Source organism: Diuraphis noxia, unplaced genomic scaffold (assembly GCF_037042655.1).
Source record: "Diuraphis noxia isolate RWA-SAM2 unplaced genomic scaffold, SU_Dnox_SAM2 contig0001, whole genome shotgun sequence".
Lineage (NCBI taxonomy): Eukaryota > Metazoa > Arthropoda > Insecta > Hemiptera > Aphididae > Diuraphis > Diuraphis noxia.
Genome location: NW_028301711.1, coordinates 96261718 through 96274589, shown reverse-complemented (window position 1 = coordinate 96274589; position 12872 = coordinate 96261718). Strand labels below are relative to the sequence as shown.

Sequence of the window (12872 nt, the reverse complement as noted above, 5' to 3'; positions counted from 1 at the left end):
TATAGGCACACAAATAAAAGGTATCAATTAAAATCAAGTTAATATTATTAAAGGTGGGACGTTTTACGTCGGGACTTTTTCCCAGGACTTTTTTTCTGTCCACCATAAAATATAGGTAGCCGGTTGGTTCCGTTGCAAGAATAATCGGTAATCGAAAATAAATAATCAAGCGAACTAGGTTTTATGATGGAAATCCATCATATTCATATATTTCGTAATAAATACACGCCCAATAAGTATATAATATTAGTCCAGGTTACTATTTAATGTAATTATTTAAATGTTTAAGTACCTACGTAAATGATTCAGATTAGTGAATAGGTATGTATACATGATGTGGATCTTGATTATTGTATGTTTAGTTTTACAACGATAGGGCGCATATAGGTAGATGCTCTATGAGAAAATACTGATAACATGATGTTCTCACTTGGCACACGACGTATCTAGGGCATTGCCCGGGCATTTCTCAGAATGACCAATTTCCTACTTGGCTCGCGTCATAATATATATATATATATATATATATACGTTAACGTTTGTGTACCTAATTGTTGAATCGAATTAAAAATGTTATTCTACCATGGTTATCGCGGTTCAATAACGATAGCGATACGGCGTAATATTATTATTATTTATGAAGGTGGTGCATAATAATATGATGATGATGATGATAATAATATACGATGTGCGACTAAAAGATTACATTATTATCAGACTCGCGGACCGTGGTGGACGAGCGTCAAAGGATACCGAGCTGCGCCGGACCACCGCCGTGTGTCGTGTGCGGCTGTTGTAGCAGCACACTTCCGTCGGCGCTGCAGAGATCCGTCTCCCCTCCTCCGGCCCTTCACGCCGCACGGCGTCATATCGTCCGCGCGACAACGTATGACGACGACGACGACGATATTATTCACTCGCCGCGCCGCTCGCCTATTACAATGTCCCCCGCGCGCGTAATATTTGTCCTCTCTACAAACTATATGTAATATTAAAAGTAGGTAAAAAAAAAACACCACTCGCGCGTCTCTCTTTCCACCTCTTCACCATCACCCTCCCCTCACTTTCTGTCTATCTATCTCAATTTTATTTTCCCTCGTCGCCGCCGAGCCGGTACACACCTATATACACGCGCGCGCGTGGCACCGTCTCCGGCAGCGGCAGCTGTGCAGACGTGATGGTGGTTTATTTTTAGAACCGCGATGGCCGCACTCGGATGGACAGCGGCGGCGCAGCAGACAGTTATTATAATATTATTAGGAGCTATAATATAGTGCGGTACACGCGAGACGAGCGCGCACACACCATAATAATATACACCGTTCGGATCTCTCCGGCGGAGATGTTCAGTCGATCGCGGTCACGATATTATATTATGATTTGACGTCGACGGTGGAAATAATAATATCACGTATTATAGTTATATTGCTGTGAAAATAACAATAAATTATATCTCACCCGCGACGCTGCGTGCAGGACAAACAACGTCATCGGCGGCCCGCGGCGAAGACGACGGATGAATTGAAATCCCAAATTTCGGTGAAAAAGTTTCGTGTCCTTGCAGTCGCGTCTAGTCGCGTTCCGAGACCGTCGCGCCGGCTCCTGTCGTCCGTCTCCGTACTCTAGTACACTGTACGCGCGTGCACGGTGTGTTGTGCGCGTGGTAAGCTCAAAAAACAACGCGGCCGCGCGCCATTTTCCGCCGCCGTTTTCAGCGTTCTATCGTCGGATATATAACGGGATTCGATCACACGGTAAACAGCATTAATATAATATTATATTATGCAAAACATTGTTTATAATAATATATAAGTAGGCTATAAGTAGAAATCGTATGTAATGACATCGGTTGAAGTGATGACATACGCCGGCCGGGTTGAATCACCTTTTAAATCAAAGGTTCTAATAATATATTATGTAAAAACTCCCAATATGACATATTATACCGTGTTCCATTTTTTCGGTTTCTATGACGTTCTTATATTTTAAGGTATAACTTTTGGGTGTTATGGCTTAAGTTTTTGGCGATTTAAAAAAATTATAAATGTATTTTTTTGTATATCGGTCACGGGTCGTGTTTTTTCGACGTGCAGTCTACGACGATAATAATTTTAAATATAAAAGCCAGAAAGCAACATTTTAAACAGCCATTATCAAATTAATTATGTTCATCAATAATATAAGTTCGAAAACAAACTTTTTAAAAAGTAGGAACTAAAATAACAGATTTTTATTTTAAAATGTACCGATATGTAATAGTAGCACTAGTATTTACTCTATAATGTTAGATACGTAATTAGAGTAAAATTGTTTTATTAAAAACAATTAAAAGGTAATATTATGCCCCTATATACTGTTTTCTAGTAATTTTTTTTATTATTAAATATTAGTTGTTATCAGTGTTAAACTGTCAGTCATAATGACCTATTTCTCTGGTCTCTTAAAATATGTAATAATACATGATTTCTACAGTATGATAATATACTCATCTTATACACTAATAAATACCTACCTATATCTCTGCACGTTTTTTGTCATTTTGAAATGAAGAGACGTACGTTTTTTATAAACACTTTATTTATTAGTTAACCGATAAACAAACGTATATAAAAATCAAATAAATTCTTAAAAATAGTAGAAAATGATTCAATAGGAACTATTTTTTTAAAACCATAATGTTCTTTATTATAAAGTGAGGCAAACATTTCACTTTGTACGGAAAAAATAAAATACTCACGATGCAAATAGAAAGTGTAATATTGTGTTTAAATTTGGGTGATATCTCGTAGATAATATATCATGTCTGGTATTGAATATTTCAAATAAATGTTACGCAAGCTTACAGTTTACAAAAAGATCAAGACCAACTCACTATAACAGTCGGACTGGTATAGTACATTAAATATTATGTCGATACGTAGTCGCGGTATTTCAAAAATGCACGAGAAAATGTGTGGTCCTGGCATACGTAATAATTGTACAAACAGATGAGAATCCATTTGTAGATAGCATGTCAAACAAATAATAAAAATGACAGTAAATGAAAAATGTTCGGTAGATAGCATACATTTCATACGAGTACCTACTGATATTACTGTATACATATCTATTATCTAATATTTAGATTTCTAATATTATTATCATTATAATGTATTAAAGTGACAGCTTTTATTCGTTTCATCGCAAGCGCTGCTGCAGCATACAATAGCTCGTATAATAGAGCTGATATACCTACTTGTACTTAATATTATATTAATATTATATAGAATGTTATGATAATGTAATACAATAACAGCATAATAATATACTCGTATATACATATATATATATATATAATATATAGACAATTAATATTATGAATATATTTTACTGTAACGTAATCGGACAATCGAAAATGTTTGCCGATGACCCACCGCTGTGCTGCCATGATGAAATTTGCCTTAAGAGGACGCTACACAACTTTTTATTGTCTCCGACTTATAGGAGTGCATATTATAACATTGCAAATTTATGCACAGCAGATCATGTTTAAAAATCAGAGTGAATCGACCTATATTATGAAACTTGATTTAAGAACATTATCTGTGTTTGTATGTGTGGGTTTTTTACGATAGTTCAATTTTGTAGCAAGTTATGCGTAGATTAAAAATGCTCATAGTTCACATAAAAACTAAGTTATTGTAAAAAATCTCACATACAAACACAGATAACGTTCTTATCATCAAGTTCCGTAATAGATCAATTTACTCTCATTTTTAAACTAACGGAGTTAAACGTGATCTGCTTAAGAGTAAATTTGCCATGTTAAGCACTTGTTAGACGGAGACATAAAATATGTGTGTAGCGTCCTCTTAATCTTATACGATATTATCATAGTTTCGAAAAATACCTGTAAACATTATTTTTACATCAACAGAGCTACGCAGTTTGCTCGCGCCAACTTGTTCAACATCACTTCAAAAACTAATCCGTTGCGTAATAATAATTACGCTCGAATGTAAACTCCCTAAAAAGTAGACATAAGATCAAATGATTTGTATTTGTTAATGCATTTCTACCTATTTTACTTATCAATATTATACTTTTACAATACTCATAAATCGTAATACTATCTTATCGTGTCTCGTGTCTATGCTTTTTATCAGTTTTTAAAGAGCGCGAATAGTTAATAATATTATTAGAATATTTTCGTCTGATTAAAAAAAAAAAAGCAAATTTGATTGAAATATTAAACTACAATTTTTAAATCATTGTCTCCGCACACTATCCAAGATTATCGTTTAACATTAAATCCATATCTATAATAAATGGAATGAGTGTATAAAACTATAAAAGGTTTATCTCGTCATTTCAGAATAAAAAAATTAAATCATTCGACTAATTTATTTTTTGTAAGCCGGTATAAAATGTGTCTATACCGCCAGAATTGTTATAGATCATCACATTAATCGCGATGCATGGGCATAATATTAAGATTTCATAAAATATAATATTATTGTACATTCCAACTGATCGGCTATATATTATGAAAGTTTGAATTATCAAACACTTAAGCCAACGTCATGAGTATTAAATATAAAATATTATTTTATGATGTCTTGTCATTCGTAGCTCGGTGACGGTCTATAAGCCATTACCATCTTGGCCTACACTGCAGTACTGCGGCACACTATATTATGTAGCACGACCCGGTGGATCGCGATATATATATATATATATTTTAACACCTCGGCACGCGTAGTGGTAGGTTGTCGCGTGGCGTGATATTATTTTTGGCTGCGTACAGTAAAATATTATGTTTTGTTTTGAACGAGTATATGTATATATATTACATGTATTTAATTTTACTGTGGATAACATTAACGACGACGATCTCGCCCGAGAAAATTGTTCAACGCTCCGCGTGACGTGCAGGTTATTTGTTTTATATATTATTATAATAAACCTGAGTCTTCTGCACGCTCATTATTAATTATTATTTATTTCATCATATATAGACTCGCTACTATGTGCAGTTTATATAAATAATGTCATATTTTTGACATTGACACTGCGATTGTGATTATTATTATATTGGAACGTTAAAAAATCTATTGAAGTTCAATTTTATAACTACAGAATACAGATAGTATAACCGTATAACTATATAATTTCATAGTATGGTTAAACATCGATGTGTAACCTAAGAGACTCTAAGCACTACAAAGTACAAAGTACAAGTGTATATAATTTGTATTATATTTAGTACCTATATATAGATACCTACATTTGTAGAATCGGTGAATATTTCACTGCTAAGTCTCTATATGATCAATGTTTTATGAATTACAAAAAAATAACTAAAATCATAAATTTACGTTTGAATATCAAATTTCATTAAAATTTTAATTTCGATTAATATCTTTTGATTTTTTTTAAATCAAAATTGTTTGATGAGAAATCTTTATTTTGTAGATCCGAATGAGTAAACAGTTTCATCAAAATTTTAACTTTGAATGTAGTTTAATTTAAACAAAATTGTTTATGAATGCTCATAAAAATTACCTAATATATTTTTAGAAATACAAAAATTTTGTGGGGGATCTAAAATCTTGTATTACATTTTTTGAATTCTTAGGTGTATAAAAATTGAAAAAAAGTTGTGTGAATTTTCTACAGGAAAATAATTTATACATATTCGCGATTTCGAAAATTAAACTTCAAACGATTTTAACACACGGAAGTTTTCACATTTCAAAAATGATAATATCATGACTAGAATAACTTCTGTTATAAACATATTTGGTGGACATTTCAAGTAACAAAGGTTATTTACTTATTTATTTTTTAATTATCTACTGAAAAATATTATAATTGTACATTTTGTTATTAACTTATATTCGTCAAATATTCATGTTTTTCATTTTTTTTCAATCTCCCAAATATTTTGATATTATAATTGGAAATTTCCTATCATAATACCATGTATCAATTAACTAAAACCAATTTTGCTACCAGAAACACACACTCACAATTGAAGCTTGGAGCATTTTTTCTGCTCAAAAAGGTGATGATAGACCTTAGACAATAAAAATAAAAACACAGCTAATCATTGTAAATCTTTAACATTTATTGCTTCGCTCAGAATCTAAAATAATAGAATTTCGTGAATGAGTTAAATATTTTACCCTTGAATGTGGGTCCCAGCTATTTTTTTTTTTTTTTTCATTACCAACGAGCCTCGAATAATATTATACATTATTTTTTTTTTGAAACTCAACCCAACATTTTTTTTCCGGCATCCAATAACCTTTAAAAAAACCTACAGGATGACGGATGCTGCACTCATACATATAATAGTTGATACAAAACTGTCATTGTTAGAGTAAAATTATTATTAATATTCAATTCCTTCCGAGATAGTTATTATTATGTTTAATGTCCGCTACACAGAGGTTCCGTTATATTAGAAATAGAATGCATCCGCCGTCGAGTAGATAATGCGCTATAAACGATGAAACATTTAATACATTACACTGCTATAAGCTATTATACAGACAGAAAAATACACACAATGTATAGACAATATCCTAAACAAAGTTATAAGCTGTGGAATTTCTGCTGGTTTGTCGGTATTTGGTGGCATGACTAATATTCTGGTACTATATGAGTTGGCTATGTGTAGGTATACACGGCAGCTGGCGTTAGCGAACAGATTTACGATCGAAACGTTAGACCAAAAAAACTTATTATACTCTAACTATATGTATGTATATACCTATATAGTATATACACTGAACCCCTCGTCAATCCGTACCACTAGAATCAAAATGAAATGACCTGTGAAAAGACGATTATTGTTAAATACCAGTTTTCGTTGAGTGTCGACCATTTAAGCTATAATTAAAATTTGATTGTGCGGTGATTTTCCATCATCAAGTTTGGTACAAAACGACCCGACAAAAATACTGACATACGCCTGCACAGTTATAATTTATAACCACTGCGGCCACTACGAAAGCGTGAGAACATCTTATTTTATAACAAATTGCATCTGTGCTTAAATCAAATATCAAATGTGTAGTATCGGAAACTACCCATTAAACAGTATATACGACCTCTAGGTAGTGTAAGTGAGTGGCGTAGTTTGGTCAGGTTATTTGTGGCGGGAATTAAAACATTTACCGATTTACCGCCAATAAATCCTTTCGTCAAAAAAAATTTTTAAAAAAAAATGTCGATTTATATCATAAGAACTTCTATAAGTCCAACCATTGTGATCTGTAATCTGTATAATGCAAGTAGATCTATGTACACATTTAAAATAAATGATTGCGTATATTATTTAATAAAGTTTTAAATTTTTTTTGGAAAATAATCTGCGTAGGCGTAAAATACCCAAGGTTAACTTATGACTTGACAAATTGACAAATTTTGATCGCATCATTGTACTCAACTCTTTGAAATACATAGATTTCCCAAAAAATCGCCTAAGGACTAAATTGCAGCATTGTTTAATTCTTATGTAGTATTTCAATATATTTGTGCAATATTGCAACTGTGATTACTGATCAGAGTTGATTACGAACTAATATTATCATAGTTATGTATAGCTACCATATAGGGGATTCGAGTTTTTATGTTTTGTTTATACAACATACTTTATTAGAACCTATAAATAAGTACTTAAATATAGTTAGCCAGTTTTGAAAAAAAAGTCATAGAGGTGACATGACACCCAAATTCCTTCTCCCGTAAATTATACGCATTGCACTAGCTGATGCAAATATAGGCGTAATTTGGATTTGATAGTTAAAGATGTCAGGAACTTGAGTCCTAGAATCTCAGAGTTTAAATCAAACCATAGAGTTAAAAGACCCCTCTCGTATTTAAAAATAATTCTTAAAAATCTAGTGTATACAATAAAATAATTATATGTTTTACATTTTATAGTATAAGCTCGTCATTAAATAGCTTATAATTTCATATAGGTATAGGTACGCCTGCAGTGCCCTGTAGGTATTTAAGATGAAATACTTTTAAAATATCATTATCATTGTGCTATTTCTATGTTTAGTCTAGGTAGATCGCTGATTATATTTTGGTATGGTCGACCTTGTGTACGTTTTAATTCTCATCGCATTAAAAAAAGTATAAATAATATTTTATACTTTCATGTATTCCTATGATTATTTCTTTAAAAACTAGAATAACCAATAACCATAATATTTCAAAACATTGATAATTTATATTTACACAATAAGCACTTAATAAAGTCTATTTTGCAAGGACTTATCTTGAATGCCATGAGGAGGGGGGAGTAAGCAAACGTCGGTATACTTCCTTATTAATATTCCTAGTTACACCTATAAGTGAAAAACTAACTTGCAAGTACTTAGCTATAGTAAATATCAATGATGAATCGCTTAAAAAAAGATTTAGTTAGTGATACTAAAATATATTGATCGAAAATTATTTTAAAACAACCATTAGCTGTTGGCAACATTTAGGTATACTTTTCAAAAATATTTTAATATTCAGATATATAAAAGTCGATCTTAATACTACTACTTATATATCCATCGTATATTTTGTTTATATTTTGAATCGTATATATATGTAACATTTCAACTAAGTACAAAATCATACTTAAAAATTATATTGACATTCTGGTAAAATAATCACTTGCATCATATTTTAATATTTTATTATGCACAGCTATAACATTTAAGTGTAATAGTATAAACCTCCAAATATGAATTTTTTTTTAATGGTTGACCGCTGACTGTTATTAAAATCTTATTTCCTCTAGGCCTCAACTAGATCGTTGCAAGCTACTTATAGCTACTGATTATAGTATATTATTATATTATAGTCCTAATAAAAATATTATATAGGCCGCAGGTGGGCCCACAAATTTTATGTGTATTGCTACATGACCGTATATATTATACTATATATAAGTATACCATACCTTATATATGTACATTATTACCATATATGTCCATGGAAACAGTTAGAAACGAAGAAAATCAAAAATGTATTAACAGCCAGGTATAGGTTAATTGTAACTGCACTACATATTGATAGTTATTCCTCCTTAGGTACCTAATATAGTAACGTGTGTATACTGCAGCTTGCAGTATTTTCTGAGAACATAAATCGTGTTAAGAGGTATTTCTGCTGTAGTATTAAATTCTAAAAAAAAGTGTTATACCTGAGTTGATGATTAGTAAGTAAACTTAAATTTTAGTAAGAATGTAAGACACTTGTTTTCAAGTCTCCATGTTCACCTATTATCGTAAACCGTATTTACCATTGTCATGTTTTATAATTCAATTTGTAAATAAAAATCACGATTTTAGAAGTTTTATAATATAGGTCGTACTATTATTATGTGACGCAATTATGTCATTTAATGAAAAAATTGAATTTGTTTTAATCGTTTTGGAAAATAAGCTGCGAATGAAATCGGATTAAAAATCGAAATTGAATTAATAACTAAATCGAATTAAAAAAAAATTATATTATGATGCATTCAACATTTATAATTCTTTAATTATAATACGAACTTATATATTATACTATTAATGCTGTACTATATAGTTATATTATACTATTTACACTCATACATAATATAGCTAATTCATTATTACATCGAAGACCTAAATATGAATGTATGGTGCATGTTTGAGTACTTACTCGTATAGTGTCCGTTGTTGATATTACAGAGGAATATTGATAAGTGAGTACCTACTACAAAAAGTTATTAAAAATTTGTTCAATTTTGTTTTAAAAAAGTTTTAAATTACAGTAAGGCGTTCAATAAAAAAAATTGCCTTTAACCGATTCCGTTGTCATGTGATCTCGACCAAAAATCTGAGTTTTCCAACTTTCTACCCTGGTTTTCACGCGATCACACTTCATACAAATGTCAAATGGTATAATTGTTCTGTAGAAGAAATCCCACTGTAAAATTACATAAAACATGAGAAATGTGCAATTCGAGAAATCATATTTTACATTTATCTGCACTCTCTAATATTGAGCGTTATTGAATAGATATGTGAAAATTGGTAATCAAACGACGGAATCCAAAGGGATAAAAGTGAGATTTTGAAAGACCACTTTTTTCTTCAACTTTTCTCCGAATGAATTTTCTCCGCTTTGACGCGCGTCAGGAATTTAATTTTGATAGTGCACTGTAATAGAGGATGATGGTGGTAACGGCGTTTAAATTGCGTTATTTAGTTTGAGTACTTAGGTATATTATATATGTATATGATGGTGAATATTGGTGATGTCGTGTATAAAAATAAAACCAGTGAACTCGTTTCGAGTGTGGGTACGTACTGCGTACCATATGGTTGTATAGCTCTAATACAGGTGAAGTGAATCATGGTGCAAGTACCCATATATTATTGTCGACGAGTATTTAAAAGCGTATTTTTTTTAAAATTAGTTTCGAGCGTGCGCCGTACATTGCATTACATATTATTATTATACTTACTTTAATATTTTATTATATATTTATCAACTATAAAAAAACCAGATAAAAGTTAATTGTTTTCAAACTTCCAGCTTAGTGACGGAAAAAATCCCCCCCGGATCATTTGACGTTTCAAAATCCATAGTGGAGATGGATGAGGGAAGGGAAACGTTAAAATACCCAATTATTCGGTCTGGTCTCCCCTAAATATGGGCGTAATCTATATTTTTATGATTGGGTATATATTTATAATATCGCATCTATGAAAATATTATTTTTCAGAAATTTTCAACGTATACCTATATAGCTCACACGATAGTTTGTTTAGGCGTTGAATGTCACTTAAATACATTAAACAGTCCCCCTCGCCCCCTCGAGTGAATTTACCGAGTGGCTACTTGACTTAGAGATGGTCGTGACTCATCTATATATGATAAAAGTGTAGCTTCGAAGAGTGCAAATGGAAATAAGTGGTAATTAACCATAGGAAGTTACCATCGTTATTCCGAAAATCACATGCATACTCGCATATACCAAGGTTCTAATCTTCACGTGTTCTAGGTGATGAATCAGTAGTGTGCCAACATTACGCGGCGCGGTGATCATCGGGCAGTCATGTCACCGCACTTCAGTCAACGACAGCCGCCGCAGTACGCCTTCCGCGACGGTGACGACGACTACAGTTGTTATTACCACTCCGGTTCGTTATCCGGCGTCCCACGGTTCCCCGTTCCAACAACAATCGCCGGTCAACAATATTTCTGCGCAGCCCCGATAGCTTCCGGTTCGCCGCGCCGACGATGACGGCGTTATCATGACCGACCGCCGGTACAGCGGTAGCTGCGGAAGCAGCAGCAGCAGCAGCAGCAGCATCAGCAATAACGGCAACAACAGTAACAACGGCTACAGGTGCGGAATCAAAACGCAACTGCATGCACCGTCGTCGGGCCGATGTAACTACCACAACAACAACAACAACAACAACTGCAAAACCGGTGTCATCCGACCGACGACGGCCGCCATGCACGTGAGGAAGACGTGGAAGACCACCGTGGTGATATTTCTGGCCGTGGCCGCCGTCACTACGGTCACCGCGGCGTTTTACTTCAATTACGCGGCGACCGCGTGTTGCGCTGTCGCGCCGCTGTCTTCTGCGTCGCTGCTCCAGGAACGGTCCAACACCGCGGCCGCGGCCGCTGGCAACGAGCTGAGCCGGTCCAAGCTCGTTGGCTCTTCGGCTGTACGCACTTCAAAGCTGTACACCGTGTGCGAAACTCGCGATCGCCTACGCAGCCCCGCCGACCAGGTAAGAATCACGATTTGTAATTCGTAGCTTAAACAGCAGGTCACGATACGAATGATGTCGATTGCGATTTTTTTTAGAGCTTTTCGTTCCACAAATTCGAGGATATATGAAATCTTGAAAATATTCGTTCGTTTTCATTACGTATAGTGATCGATTACATTCAGCAGTCTAAAATATATTATAATTTTTTTTTTTTGTACATATTTAACACATTATATAAAACCTGGAGTTAACTTGGGGGATGGGCTCTATACTCCCATCCAAAAAAAAAAAAAAAATGTATATTCAATCCATACACATAAACATGGGATAGTCAATTTCTAATTTCCTTTAACTATACAGAGTATACAGATTACATCACAATAAAATGGTATCGACCTTGAAAACATTACACCTATTCATTGAATAGGTAATTAAAGACTGCGAAAAATAGTTACTATATATACCTATTTATTACAGGCCCATTAGGTGTTTTACACTTTTTAATTTCGTACTACACTGCAAAGTCTGTCGTGTATTGCACACAATTTTAGTCCCTGTGACGGATAATATATATATATATATATATATATATATATAATATGTTACGGTGAATGTCGAAAATTGGTAAATAACATCATTGACAGGGGAATTACGTCATTTATCAAAATGATTCGATTATTTAGGTAAATGTTGTAAAAAAAAAACACATTTTAAACTCAAATTTACATCTTTCCCCGGTCACCGACGTCATTTAGTAAAGCTGGTGGCAAATGATGACAAACCTTGAATTGAATGCGGAATGTAGAATTGGTTTTGTCACAAGTCCTCTTTTTGGATTCGATTGTTTAACTTGACAATAACTACATAAGTCTAATATGCCATAACTGCCTCCGTTGTCACATTACAAAATATTTTGTTTTTAACATAGCCATCATCCTAGCTATTTCTACCACCATGTCCTACTGCCAAATGTGCCGTGTGAATTACTTCAAACAACTCGTCTACTGTGTAGTAATATAAAACGTCAGTCATTTTCAACTATAGGTTTAATTAATTTTTCTTTTCCGCCAATTGTTACAACATCATATTTATGCATAATTATATTATTTGTTATCG

General features: G+C 33.1%; 1 protein-coding gene across 3 annotated transcripts in view; it reads left to right on the top strand.

The window, feature by feature from the left end:
- The window catches only part of LOC107168380 (galactosylgalactosylxylosylprotein 3-beta-glucuronosyltransferase S-like), a 40604-nt gene that overhangs the window by 17782 nt on the left and 9950 nt on the right, over window positions 1-12872 (top strand). The window contains exons 1-2 of one of the 3 annotated variants that reach the window (XM_089215660.1): window positions 1274-1754; window positions 11030-11774. In XM_089215660.1, the coding sequence (XP_089071786.1) occupies window positions 11283-11774 (492 nt within the window). In that variant the 5' untranslated portion in view covers window positions 1274-1754; window positions 11030-11282. Of the gene's footprint in view, window positions 1-1273; window positions 1755-11029; window positions 11775-12872 lie in introns of those variants that run through there. The other 2 variants (XM_089215661.1, XM_015517766.2) reach the window with 2 other exon arrangements.